Here is a 14547-nt window from a genome sequence, read left to right as displayed (position 1 = left end):
TCGAGGATGCTGTCGTGACCCAATCCTCCTGGCAGCTAGATTCAGCGATGCCAGTTTGAGGGGAAAGACTGATCCCCTGATTTGGTTAAGAAGGTATATGTCCTTTGGGAGCATGCAAAACTTCTCCTTGCTGAGGGTGAGAAGTAGAGAGAGCTAATGTTGTCTGGGCCAGAAGGGGGTTACCATTATCATGCTGGGCATGTTGGTCCTGATCTTTGTAAGTACCCTCTGAATCAAGGGTAATGTGGGAAAGGCATACAGGAACCAGAGGGTCCATGTGAAGCAGAAGATATCCATCTTCCAGGCTCCCTCCTGTTGTGTTCTGGAGCAGAACCTTAGAAGTAGTTTGCTGTGGAGAGAGACAAAAAGGTCTATAAAGAGGATTCCCCCACAGAGTTTTGAGATCCCGGAATACTTCTCTTTTCAACATCCATTTATTTGGATCTAGTAAGTCCCTGCTCAGGGAATCTACACAGAGATTGCTGTGGCCTGGGATGCAGGATGCTATGACAGTGATCCCCAAGTCTTGGGCTAACATCCATATTTTTCTCGTAAGGCTGGACAATGGGTAAGACAAGGCCTCACCTTGTTTATTTATGCACCACAAGCCTGTGGTATTGTCTGTCCAGATTTACAGAGTTGCTTGGCTTAAATGCTGTTAGAAAGCTTTTATGGCCATGAAGACCACTAGCATTTGCTTTAGATTGATATGCAGCTTCCTCTGTTGTGGGGACCAAATGCCCAGCACCCTCAGCTGGCCTAAGTGGACTTCCCAAGCTATGTCTAAGCTGTAAGGGTGATGGACATGTCTGTCTGAGGCAGTGTAAAGGTTGCTCCTGGTATGATTTCCTTCCACCACAGGTGTTCCTTCTTGAAGCATAGGAGCAAGGGGAAAAGAGTTTCTTGGGACTGACAGTGTTGCTTCCAGACATGTTTGAGAAACAAATGGTAGAGCACAAAACTGGAAGTGGGAGCATGCAGCTAAAAATCATAGGTCTTTTCTGTGACTGACTACTATAGGAACATGAAGGTAAGCGTCCTTTAGGTCAACAGTGACCATGGAGGTGTTCTGAGAAATCATTGGTAGCTACTTCTGCAAGTAAGCATTGTTAAATTTGGCATGTAGAGGAATTTGTTTAGCTTTGAGAAATCCAGGATCCAGGATAGGTTTTCAGGTTCCCTCTTTTCTTGGGACCAGGAAGACAATTGACTGAAAGCCTTTTCCCACTTGACCTGGAGGAACCAGATGTTTGGACCTTTGCTGCAGTAAATCTTTGATAATCAGGGGAAAAAGTTTTCTTGTTTTTTGGAGGTCTTGGTATGCCCAAAAAGGTGGGATTACCCTGAATTGGTCGAGTGGCGTTCAGAAAACATGCGTGAATGGGTGTGCCTTCATTGAAGTTTGGGCGTCGAGCTGGCACCTCAGCACCATAAAAATCTACTGCCAATTAGTGAACCGGAGTTCCGCTGTGGCGACCCCTAACCGGGAAAAGCCAAAAGAAGAAGAACATTCCTTTTCTAGAATGCTGATGACTCATGGATCCTTTCTGATAGTTTTCTACTGACCTAAGAAGAGGTAAAGCCCTCCTGCCAGGGGTCCAGGAGTGAGAGGGGGGTGCAGAGGAGGAAGGGTAGCATATAGTCACAGCTGTTCTCTGTGCTGGGTGTGCTCTTTGGCTACACCCATTCTCAGTCGCTGTGCTGTTTGCATCTTATGAATTGACCCCCCCCCCCCCCCCCCAGGGAGGCCTTCTCTTGTTTTGTCAAGGCATAAAGTGTCACAGTTTAGAGGAGTAGTTTCTACTGTACCTCAGAGTTGGGGACAAGGAAAACTCTTTGACAGTTTTAATTTGTTTGCCTTTTGTGTCTAGTTCCTCAAAGACTTGTCAGCTGGAGGGCCACAGAGGAACTCTTTGTCAAGCGAAGCATCTAATAACTCAGCTTTTACTTGGTCTGACAGCAGCTGAGTATGAAGCCATGCAAGTCCATGAATAACAAACCTGTGGCAACTGCTCTGCAAGAAGCATCTAAGCCATTATAGTCACATTTCAAGGAGTGTCTGGTTACCTGTAGAGCTTCCCTAGCTATGTTCTGCCTCTTCATCTACAAGGTTCTATCTGACATGGAATCAAGTTTTGTTATCATTTTATCTTGAAGTAAGTCCAAGTATTTTATCATATGTAATTGGCAACTTAAAGCTCTCGTGGCTAGGGCTGCAGATGTACAAGTCTTCTTGCCAAATCTGCCAGGTAGTCTGCTTTCCCTTTCATTGAGCAAGGTATGCCTGAAAAGTCCTTTGTAAACCCCTTTAGTAGATTCAGCGGAGACTGCACAGGGATCAGCTTTAGGATTTTTGCACGGATGCTTGTGATAGTCAAGTACTCTGCAAAATCTGTCTGGGTTTTTGGGCGCAGGTAGTTAAGAGTCAGGGTGTAAGTCTATATCCTCAAAAACATCATCTAGTACAATGTGTACTGGAGGAACAACCAATGATCTAGGAGAAGGTAAGCTTAGTAGCCGCCTGTAATGTGTCAATGCTTGGGGAACTGCTTACTTTCCCAGTTAAAAGCTTCTTTCATTTTGTGTAATGTGTTACCGAAGAAAAGGTCTTCAGGTTGGGAAGCTGAAAAGAGAGTATCATCCAAGTCTGAGTCAGGTTAGGTTTGGGGTTGTAAATGACCCAAATAACAGAGTTCTTTTTATCTTCAAAGAATGAGAATTCATTCTCCTCTTCTTGGAAGGCTACTTCTCTTGTTCTTTTAGATGGCAAATGAGAAGAGCATTGTTAAGTGTTCTCTGGATTTAATGAAAGCCATGAATTCCTGTGCTATCCTGACCAGATGCTGGACTTCAGTCTGAGATGTGGGGGTCAACAAAGGATACAAAGCCACAGTGGGAACACTTTTCAGCTTAATAGATCATTTCACAGGCATGACTGAGAGATGTGGTAGTCTGAGCACAACCTAAGTAGGAACATCAGAAGCTGGGGAAGACAAAAGGTCTACCCTGCAGGACCACTTCTTGGATGTCAGAACCTGATGTCTGCATAGTGGTGTCAGATCCGAATGAAATGTGTGCAGTGGCAGTAGTCTTGGGTAGGCTGGGGACCATGATGGCCTCCTGAGGGGTCACGCCAGATGATTACAGCTTATCAGTCACCAGTCCTGTGAAGGCACCCATCTAAGGTCTTCAGTCAACTTACAGGTTGACATAGAAATTTTTCTTCAGTATCCAAAACCCTATTTTTTTTATCTTTTTGTATTTTAGGGATCACACCAGCAGCTGTCAGAGTGATTACAGGACCTGCAGAAGTCGAAGGTTGTGACACTACTGTAGAAGCCGCCAATGAGGACTCCATATGAGCTACGAGTACCTCGGCCCTACATTTAAGGGTTTTTGTATTAAACTTTGCACAATCAGAGCAGATGCCAAGGCCCCAAGTAAAATTAATGAAAATCTTTATGCAGGATTTGTTTCCCATAGGACAGTTAATAACTTTTTTATATATTAATTAGAGAAGAAATATTCCCAACAGGGTATTTATCTGTCTGGAAGCAGTGGAACTCTGGAAAGATCAGCTTACCGATAGACGGTGAGCAAATAAAACACAACAGCAGAGCATCAGACTGCACAGCTACAAAAAACTGAAGATGTCAGCAACAGGCCCCTCTTACAGGATCACAGGAGATTACTAGGCTATTGACCCGGTCATTTTAAGCCTAGACATTTCAACCCAATGTAATTCCACAGAGGTACTAGTCAATACCCAAGATTGCATTTAGTGATGACTGCCCATGTCCAAGAGGGTTGTGGGCACTATTCCCAGTAAGAATTTACGGTGCCCCATCCATTCATCAAGGTTCTTCCTGAACAGTGTCATAGAGGTGTTCTGTTTCACATGAATTGGTGGCATGTTCCAAAGACATGGCAGTCGCTGTGATATAAATCTATCCCTCCAGCATGTCCTACTTAAGTCGCAGGCCAAATTTAAGTCTCTGGAACTGGTAGCCCTAGACCCATTTGATTTATAGATATGTACTAAGTTCATTAGGTTTGGGTCTTGGGTTTTTCTGTAGGTCAGGCATAAGTCTTCTCTAAGAAGTCTATATGATACAGAGTATTGTGACAGGGATTTTAGTCAGTCCGTGTAAGGTACATGCTGGAAACCCTTCTTTGTTAGAAACCTCTGAGGTCTTTCTAAATTGCTGTAGTTGCTTAGTACGACACATACCGAAAGGGGCGTTATACTTAATTATGGGCCGGATAAGTGCCGAGTATAGGGAGGTCATAACTTTTTTTGCTCGCAAGGCGATGTCTTTACCAATCAAGTGAGCTACATAGACACATGGTAGTCGAAATTAAGGTCGCAGTCAATCTGTGATCCTAGATCCCTTACCACTTCATGGGTACTTAGGGTTTTGTTATCGATCTGATAGTGTGAAGGGACATTGTTTGTGCTGAAGAGAATGATGATACATTTCTCTGCATTCAGTTTGAGACTATGACACCAGTCGCTGGTCTGTGTGAGACCATCCTGGAGTATAATGACATCATCTGGGGATTCAACGATTGCACCTAGTTTGCAGCAGTCTGTAAACCTGGTCAGTCACACCACTTTAGTTTTCTCCTGAACTTCTGACAAGTATAAACCAAACAGTAGGGGGCCCAGCACTGACCCCTGTGGCACCCCACTGGTAACAGGTCTGCTGGTTGATGTGGAGTCACCCAATTTGACAGTGTATGTTCAGTTTGTGAGCCAGACGGCAACCCATCTTACAACAAAGGGGTTTTCATTCAGTTTGCTAAGTTTATCGGTAATGCCTGAATGTGGGATTGTGTCAAAAGCCTTTGCCAAGTCGAGGTATGCTGTGTGCACAGATTAGCCCTCATCAATAGCCTTGGTCACACCTTCAAAGAAATCCAACAGATTTAACAGGCAGGATCTGCTCTTCACAAGCCAAACTGGGTAGGATCCAGAGTTTGGAGGTTACCTACATCTTTATTTATGATGTCCATAATGATACATTCCATGGCCTTACAGATGAGGCTGGTCAAGCTTATGGGTCTTTAATTCCCCAGGTCTGTTGCTAGGCCACCTTTGTGGAGGGGAATAATTGTAGCTGTTCTCCTTTTTGCAGGAGCAAAGCCTGTGGTTAGGTTATGATTGAAAATGGTACTTAGTGGTGATGTTAGTTCATATTTTAGCCTGTTTAGAAGACAGCCTGAGAGGTCATCTGGTCCAGTAGAGGCTGTGTTCTTTGCCTTGGACAGGGCTTTGAGGACCTGCTCTTCAGATCTGCAAGGTGGAGGGAAGTTTGAGGGAGGCTATGTTGTAGGTTAGGAGGGGATAAGGAAGTGACATTTTCACCAAATCTCTGCTAGCAGGTTTGTTACCTTTGTGGGATCAGTGTGTGTGTGTGTGTGTGTGTGTGTGTGTGTGTGTGTGTGTGTGTGTGTGTGTGTGTGTGTGTGTGTGTGTGTGTGTGTGTGTGTGATATCATTGGCAACCAGTTCTGCGCATGTTTGGGTCCTACCCTTTAGGTTACTTACATAGCTGTAAAAGGCATATGCTTATCCTTAGCAGTACTTGCTAGGTTTCTCTCAAAGGAGATCTTGGAGAATTTGACAAGTTGTCTTATTTGACTGTTAAGGCTGAGAAGGGTGCTGTTCCACTGTTTGGTCCTTGCCTTTGTTTCTTGGACAACAACTTTTTGTGTTTATTGTGGAGTCTGTTGATGCTGGAAGTCCACCAGGGCAGTTTGATTTTACCTGGGGCTCTGGTTTTGATTCTATCTGGTACAGCTGAGTTTATACACTTATGCAAGTGATTGTACAGGGCTTTAGTGTAAGCTTCGACGTAGTTACCACTTTCAGCTTGGGGTGGGGCTTGGAATGCATTTATATCTTCACCTAGGAGGGTATAGTTTACCTTGGTGAAGTTTTTTAGTTTGATTTCACCCTTTATGAATGTTTGTTCCTCTCATCAGGGTATAGGCAATTTTCTCCAGGGCATTTGAATTCACAAAATCAAGGAACTTTTGTGCTAGTGAGTTTGGGCTAGAGTAGGTTACCCAGTTGATGGTGGGATAATTGAAATTCCCCATAACCAGTGTATTCAGTAAAATTTGGATGGTCTTAAGTTAGGTTAAGTGGGCTTCACAGGTGTTGTGACCCATGAAGGGGGATTATAACCAGCTAGGACTTGAATGGGGGTCTTATTTTTTATTTTTATTTTATTTTTAATAAATATAAAAATGAAGGGGGATTATAACCGGCTAGGACTTGAATGGGGGTCTTTCCCACAGTAACCTGGACCTGGAGTAACTCCATGGAGTTGCCCAGTCTAACCAGAAGTGAGGTGAATTTATCTCTAATACAGATTGAAACACTGGCTCCTTTGGTTTTCATATGTTCATTTTGCAGTCTAAGGGTGTGGAAGGCATTGAAAAGCTTTGCATGGCCGGGGTACTCTCTGAGGCCTTCAGCCAGGTTTCTGTGACTGCACAGACATCTACATCTTCTAGTGACAGAAGTGCTTCCAGGGAGTGCAGTTTTTGGTTTAAGCTCCTAGCATTTAGCAGTATGACCCTTATTTTATTCTGATTGGTTAATTTCACGTCAGTAATGTTGTTTTCGTGACCTTGCCTAAAAAAGGATAGCAGCCAAAAGGCTAGGGGTGCCAAGTGCAAACTCTCTCTGGCAAAGCAGCGAGGTTTGTCGACCATGGCATCCCAGGCAGACAGGAACTGAATCCCTTGGAATGACACCTAAAACTAAGTCAATTACTGAAATCAATCATTTTTTGTTTATACTGTGGCATCATTCTAGGTGAGGGTAATATGTTGCTCAAGGCTAGGGACATACCTGCCTGGGACACATACTCAGACAGCTCGACCATGTCTCTCTTCATATAGTCCAGTGAGATACATCTCATGTTATTCACATCAACATGAACTATGACAGAGTCACAACGGTACTTGTGGCTGAGAGACCTGAGTACATGTGTGAATTTGCGAATCCTGGCACCAGACAAGCAGCTCACCGTGACTTTCTCCTTGTCCAACCTGGTGAGTGGGACACCCGTGTGCCTCACTACTGAGTCTCCAATGACAAAAAAACTTAGTTTTTAAGTGTTATGCCTTACCGGCCTGGTGGATGAAACACTGGTGTTGCTATATGTCATGGATGCTGTGGAGACAGTGTTAGCTGCAGCAGACTTGTGTTTTGGAGGTCTCTGGTGTTGCAGTAAGTTTTTCGAGAGAACCTCCGAGTATGTGGATTTACATGTATGATGCGTAGTATGTGTATGAGTAGTGGTACTATGTGACTATGTAGTGGTGTGTGACTTGACAACCTTCTCCATGTTACTGTTTTGAGTGAGACAGAGCATGGATTCTAGAGTCTTGGTGTAAATACATCTCTCGCACTCTGTACTAGACTGTGTTATTAGTAGAGGGTTATCTGTGTACATAAGGCAATTGCTGCACTGCATCAAGAGACCCAGTCAACATGGTCAACAGGAGAAACAGGGGTAGTTGAAGACTGTTGTCACTAGGGGTGTTTTTTTTAGAAACAATCACAGAGGAGCTTGGCGAATGGATATTTCTGCCTGGGTTTTAAGAGAAAATTTGTTGAATTTAACTGTCCGGCTTTAAAGCACAACTGCAAGGTAGTGTGTGGTGTTGCAAGACACACAAACAAGCAGAAACCTGCTCAGATGCAGGGCCAAAATACCAGAAGCTAAAACTTGGGAAAAAAATTCAAAAGGACCAATAAGGATGCTTATTCCGAGCCCTAGACCGGCCTCCCTCTACTAGTTAGGTGGCAAACAAATACTATTCTCTCACAAAAGTGAGATAGGCCCCTTCCAATCCAGGATGGCCTGGAAAACATGCTCAGAACAAACAAACCACTACAAACAGTTCCAGAAGCAGCAGCCTGGATCTGGACTATGCTACAGCTACTAGCTGCCCTAGCTTCAGCAGGAAATATTACAGAATATTTAACACAGCAGAAAAATAGCAGTGAGACACTGAATAAAATGTTTAAAACAGCAGAAAATCAGCCTGGAGGCTCTAAAGAATGATTTAAGCAGTTAGCAGATCAGTTAATTACCCTGACATCTAGACATCCATCATTGAGCATCCGTTGGCTAGGGATGACAGTAAAACTCTTGAACTCAAGCCAGTCACAGGCTTCTGCATAGCAGGAAATCCCAAGGACAAGTACTGCAACACTAACTACGAAGACTATCCAATGTTGCCATTTTACAGAAGTCCCACTTTTTTTTTCTTCCTTTCTTTGTATATATTTCTACCTGCTGCCTGCCAACCCTCAACCCCACACTGATGCACTAGTCCATTTATTCTTCCATGAGGCAACAACTGATTGTGGGAACAGTCATCAAGGTAGATATTGGGGTTTTGTTATAAACTCTAACGCTCTTCTAGTAGCTGACACTAACACTCTCATACACAAGGGCTTGACAATTCTTTCCTCTGGGAGTGTGCACTTTCCCCACATGTCATAAAGGATAATGAACATGGCTTGGAAGAGCAGAGCACATGTCCATGGCCATACACTGCATAACATACACCTCTCTCCCCCCACCAGTAGGTATCAGCACTGCAGGAAGTTAGATCATCTCCTTCTTCCCACCCATCCCCTTCAGTTCCCAAGCATCTACTCAAACTGAAGTTCATTATCATCACCTAAATCAACTCCCTTTTTTACCATTTACTACATAGCGTTGGGGTGTTGTGTTAACTGTCGCCATCTCTCTCAATTTAATGTTGTACTCCTACCTTCTCCAATGCTCATGCCTGACTGCTGCAGACCTTTGCAGATATTAAAAAAGTGATATATAAAAACTGGAAGGTCTTTGATACAGACCTAGATTATACCAATATAGTAGGAACTAATCCACTTATTGTATATAAGAAGGATGTTTGTATAAAAAATTTGTTTGAAAAAGCCAAAATCTCTGAACAGGTTGGGGTAATGAAAAAAATATGACGTTATACACAGTGCAAGTTTATATTAGAAGGAAATTAAGTTGAATTAGGGCATTTTGGCATTATAAGGCTTCATAGGAAGCTCAATCTCAATACTAGAAGTACTGTTCACTTAGCTTTATGCCAACATTGTACTTGTTTTTATATTGGGAAAAACAAGAATTGTCTTAAAACTAGAATTTACCAGTGTAACTGACACTGTGAAGAAAGATTTGAATAATGCACTTTCTGTACATGTCCCAAAGTTCAATGGTCATTCTTTTAAATTTATAATTATTGATCAAGTGGAAGGGGAGCAGAGAGGTGGACCTACAGATGACTACCTTGAGTACAAAGAGCTGCAGTGGCAGCCTCGAACAAAAGCCACTACCTATCCTGGTTTAAATGAAAGTATTTCAATTAGCTCTGTTTTAAGACTGAAAGCAGCTTTAACATTATGAATTTTATGGTAACATTTTTTTTTGAGTGATTTGTTTTTGGCATGTGTTCAAGTATTATTTATTAAGTAAAGAGAATTTGTGCATGTTCCTTTAAGGAGCGATACCAATTGTTCAATTAAATGCTAATAATGTGATGATGCTGGGTTATATGGTTTTTATGTATTCTGAAGAAGTCCTTCTACCAGGGACAAAAGCGCTAAATAAATTGGATTGGATTTTACTTTATCAGTTGCCTCGTTTTTCATCCTTTTGTTTTGTCTGTATAATCTATCCATCTCTTTGCTGGACACCTTCATTTCCTCTTACTTTCTTTCTGTCTGTCCCAAATCTTCTTCACCAGACTGTCTTTTGCTTTTCTGCACATGTGCCCAAACCACCATAATCTGTTCTCTTTGAGCTTTACTAAATTTGGAGATACTAAGGTTGTCTGGATCATAACCAAGGCTTCACCCCCTACTAAACAAAGTCAGACACATGGAAGTTATACTTTTCCTCAAGTACAGCATGCAGAACTGTTTTGTTAGCAAGAAATTGTTTAGATTTAACAGGTCTAACACTAGTATCCTCAGTCTGATCTTTGTCGGTATCATAAAAAGATGTGAATCATGGATGAGGCTTTCTCATCCATCAAAAGGGCCCTGATGAACACAGAATGAATGAATCAAGTCTAACTTAGGGTTGGGACTAATGGTTGGCAGGCATGGCAGCAAAACGCATTTTACAAAATGAATTGCAAACAGGACATTCATTTCTGAAACTGACACTTGGAAACCAGACAGCAGAGATCTGGGCATCCCCACCAATTGACAGAGTGAAAGCTTGAAAATGTAACCTAACAACATTCAAGCAGGTTAACTACTGCAACCCATGTTGATTTTTCTACATCTATTACATAAATTAAGATTATTTTTGAAAGTAGTTTAGCAAATGACTTGTTCTGACAATAAGATTAATTTGTTCTAAAATACTGAAAGGGTGACAATTTATTTCATGTTATACCTGTTTTTAGTATTGTATTCCCAAAAGCAGGTGTTAGCTCCCCAGTACAACTTTCCAGGCAAAGGCTTTAAGGAGACCCAGCATAGAAACTACCTTGGAGAGCAGGCAAAGGTCACCTCTAACTTTTAAGCAGACTACAGTTCCCAAAGACTTTCTGAGTAATTCAAGTTTTCCAACCCTATAAAATTTCTAGTAATGAATCAATGTTGTTTTATTATTTCAAGTGGCTTGTTTGAAACTACAAAATGGAGCAATGTATTTACTAATGGGATTAGTTAGGATTAAAGTGGTACATTGACCTACCTGGACAGACTACATATACCCTTTAGAATTACATGGGCTACAAAATATGCACTTCTGTCTCTAGCAGAGGTACACCGGGCAGGCTATCCAATAAGTGCTAATTAAGGTCTGACTGGCTACTCAGGAAATACTGTCACCCACTTTAAACTACAATTGCATTAACAATCCTTTAACCTAGAAGGCTGTGCCAGAGGTTTTAGCTGACTCCGTTGATTTTAAACAAGATATTAAAATATGTTTTAATTCTGGAAGAAAAAAACTGTGAATCAATGCTCTTTTTGTGAAGTAGCATCCCCTGTACAGACTTTCTACTTAAAGCTTGAAAGTGGTAAAGGCAACTCTTTTTTTTTCTCCACAGAAAATAATACTTTATTCTGTGACAAGGATATACTTTTCTCTTCAGAAATCAGTATTTGCAGTGCTTCTTCGTCACAACAAAAGTAAACAAAAATTCTGCCTGTGATGAAGACTTCCATTTTATTCACAGAAACCAACACTCAAGGTGTGTTTCTGTACACGGGATGTAGTTACATTTCTACCAGAAGGCAAATTATTTATTTTTTATTTATTCTCTCCTTTTCTTTCTCCTCTGTTTCTCATTTTCCTTAAGCAACTAAAACATTCTAAAGAACCTCCTTAAAATACTTGTAGGCTCTTTTCTTGCCTTTTTCAACTTCATTTAGCTTTATTCTTTTTTTCTATAACAGAAAAGTATTAAGGAATTTTAGTCTCCCTATTTCAGTAACTTTGTTAAATCTGGAAACTATTCACATTTATTAATAGGGTCTACTACATGTGCTTATGTACTAGCAGCATGTGACAAATTTGCTCGCTGCTAATTGCTCTAAACAGCAAATGCCCTAACTCCAGCTTTCCTGATCTTAATTACCTAGCCCTCCCACTACTCAACTCTAATGAACTATACAGCCCTATCAGAGCCCTAACTTTAATGATAAAATGCTCATCTGATACCTAACTCTGACCTGACATCTCACTCCCTAAAACTACACTCCCTTTCCAAATTTAAAATCCCCAATCACTTCCTAAACCTAAATATCCACTCCTCCTCACTAATCCTAAATTACTTTCCCACTCCCTAAACCTTAAACTCTCCTGCTGCTCCCTAACCCTAAAACTCCCCTCTCGTTCCCCAAGCCTAAACATCCACTCCCAACTGTTGCCTGAAACCCTATGCTACACCCCTACCCCCTACCACTTCCTACCCATGGATACAGCAATTACTTTGCTCAAACTTGAATAAGTGTTTGGGTAAGGTGCAGCAGATGCACTCTGTCAGCATGGCTGACACCTTGCCTGAACTCAAATTCATGTTCAAGTACGAGCAGCAGCTTGTGCCAAGTTACCACACACTTGATTCCCTGACTTTGAGGGAGTGCTCTTCATGCATCTAGGACTCAGGTGTTTGCAGTAGATCTTTATTGATATCATGCAGTGTTCCAAATGAAAAAAGAAATAAATCCCATAAATTAAAATCTTAAAAGATTAAATGCCAGTTTAACAAGTGTGGACATTATCACCTATAAATAACTCAAAAGTATTACATAAAAAGATTTTTTCACAGTATGAAAAATAACTCTTTCATCTGTTCCTTAATGACTAGAAATAAGGCCACCATAACCAATGTACAAGTCAGTTCAGTGGCGTTGAAGGATGAAGATTTGACTGTAACCCTGATGATTCAGGATCAATTAGCCAAAAAGTGATGGTGGCAGTTAGAGACCAGTACCTACTTATACATCATTAGGTGAAGCAGAGCGGTCCAGCGCATTGCTTTCCAAGCATCAAATGACATTACAGAGGTGTTCATCATACAACATATGTCCCAGAGATGTGTTTATCTCTGCCAAAATGCATCGACATGATAGTCACATCAGGCATGTGTAGGAATGTGCACATTCACAGAAGATACAACAGCAGGTCTTACTGCATGCAAGCATGAACGGCACCTGCTGGGAGAATAGTTTGAGCCAGAATATGAAGGAAAAAACCCTTCATGGCTACTTAGATGACAGCCACACAATGACTGGCTCTTGCCTCACAGAGAGGGAATGAATGAGTTTAATTACAGTGAGTATATTGCTGGTAAGCATGAAAAATGGAAAAGACAGTCAAGATAATAAAGATTTCAGCACAGCAAGCAATAAAGATGGTAAAGAGTAATACTGTAATTATACAGGGCATATACCAAATGTTCCCAGAGGAAAACAGCATAAGACAAGCAATACCATTCTGTATGGGACCATTATCATTATGCAGACAGATTGCTAACTGCAGAAAAAGAAAAATAGGACAAATGACAATACATCTGAGTAGAGAAGTCCATTTGTTAAACTGCAGCTTGAATCCTCACCCAGTTTATGAAGAGAAATGGCTGTTACCTTCTATATGTTCTAAAATTGCACATATTACAGTTTTATCATGAAGAACAATTCCAAATGCAAGAATAAAAATGTTAATAACAAAATGAAATGTCAAAAACAGCTCCCATGATGAAAGTAAATATACTTACTGCAGCACTCTGTCTGAAGAAGAGCAAGTGTCTTTCCACCAGGTGCAGCACAAAGATCAAGTACCACATGACCTGGCTGAACATTAAGGGCCAGGACAGGCAGGATTGAAGATGCATCCATCAGGTAGTATCTCAGAAGTCCCGAACTATCTGGCCTAGGATCACAACATGTTGACATAATGTTATTTTCATGTACCTTAAAAATACTTTCAAATCAAAATGAAACAGAAGTATTGCAATAAGGCAGGCACAATTAGCATCATTAAAGTGACCAGAATAGAAAGTTTATAGACTTTTTAGACTAGAGTGGTTTATAGAATAACCCGTTTCCCTCCTGCTACTAACCTCTTTCACCCTGTCTCTACTCTAATCTGCCTCTGAAAATCTGTATTCCCTCTGCTCTTATGTCTATTTCACACAATTTATTTACTAAATGTACAAATATTTGTACCATTTGTCTATCTGACTTTGGGGTATTTTTTCTAATTCTTAACCTGCGCCTATGGTTACTTTGGATTTTTTCTATTTATTTTTTATTATACCACTACTCTTTGCAAATCTGTATACATACTTTTGTTTGTTTCTTTGCTTTTTGCTGTTTATATTTTTATACTTTGTAAATCTGTATTTTATATCATTAGATTGTTTTTTTTTGTTTTAACATTGGAGCTTTTCTCCCCGGGCCTCCACTGAAAATGGGTGCTTCATGGCCCAGTGGACTTTCCCAGTAAACAAATGTAAATCAATAAATGAACAAATTACTTTAGCACTACAAACAACATTTAAAAACTCTATACAACTCTAAAAAATCAAAGATTGTTTTATAAGTCACAAAATATATTACAAAAAGTAAACACAGAGGAGAAAAATGTTAGTTTGAAGACTAAGGACATATGAAACCAACCATTTACCTTTCAATTCCTCTGGAGACATAACAAAAGCATACATATGCTTGTGAACCTAAGAAAATTGAAAACTGTGCACTTAATGAAGGTCCAGTGGCAAAAAACATGGTGTCATGCCAATACTGGCTTAGGTTTCATCAGTGATCCAAATATCACAGGAAAGACAGGATGCAGGGAACCAATAAGAGCACAGAGTTGCCAGAGGAAAACTGAAGTATTCTGCACTGTTAAGGGGAAAAGTGGGCACTGGAATTCTGGCTTCGACTGTTATGGGGAAATGTGGACAAAGTAACTGTGGATGAAATCCTAACAGTTTCCAAAGAAATCACCACTCAACTCACTTTGCAGAAAACAGG

The 14547-nt window shown here is 41.0% G+C and overlaps 1 protein-coding gene across 2 annotated transcripts in view; it reads right to left on the bottom strand.

Moving 5' to 3' along the window:
- Positions 1 to 14547, bottom strand: part of NSUN4 (NOP2/Sun RNA methyltransferase 4) — a 561732-nt gene that overhangs the window by 469117 nt on the left and 78068 nt on the right. For both annotated transcript variants that reach the window (XM_044085909.1, XM_044085910.1), the window contains exon 3: positions 13287 to 13441. In XM_044085909.1, coding sequence (XP_043941844.1) covers positions 13287 to 13441 — 155 coding nt within the window. The remainder of the gene's footprint in view (positions 1 to 13286; positions 13442 to 14547) is intronic.

This window comes from Protopterus annectens, chromosome 10.part0 (genome assembly GCF_019279795.1).
Source record: "Protopterus annectens isolate FY-2018-M chromosome 10.part0, PAN1.0, whole genome shotgun sequence".
In the NCBI taxonomy this organism is placed as follows: Eukaryota; Metazoa; Chordata; order Ceratodontiformes; family Protopteridae; genus Protopterus; species Protopterus annectens.
Note: the sequence above shows the minus strand (reverse complement) of the source record. Positions and strands in the feature narration are given on the sequence as shown.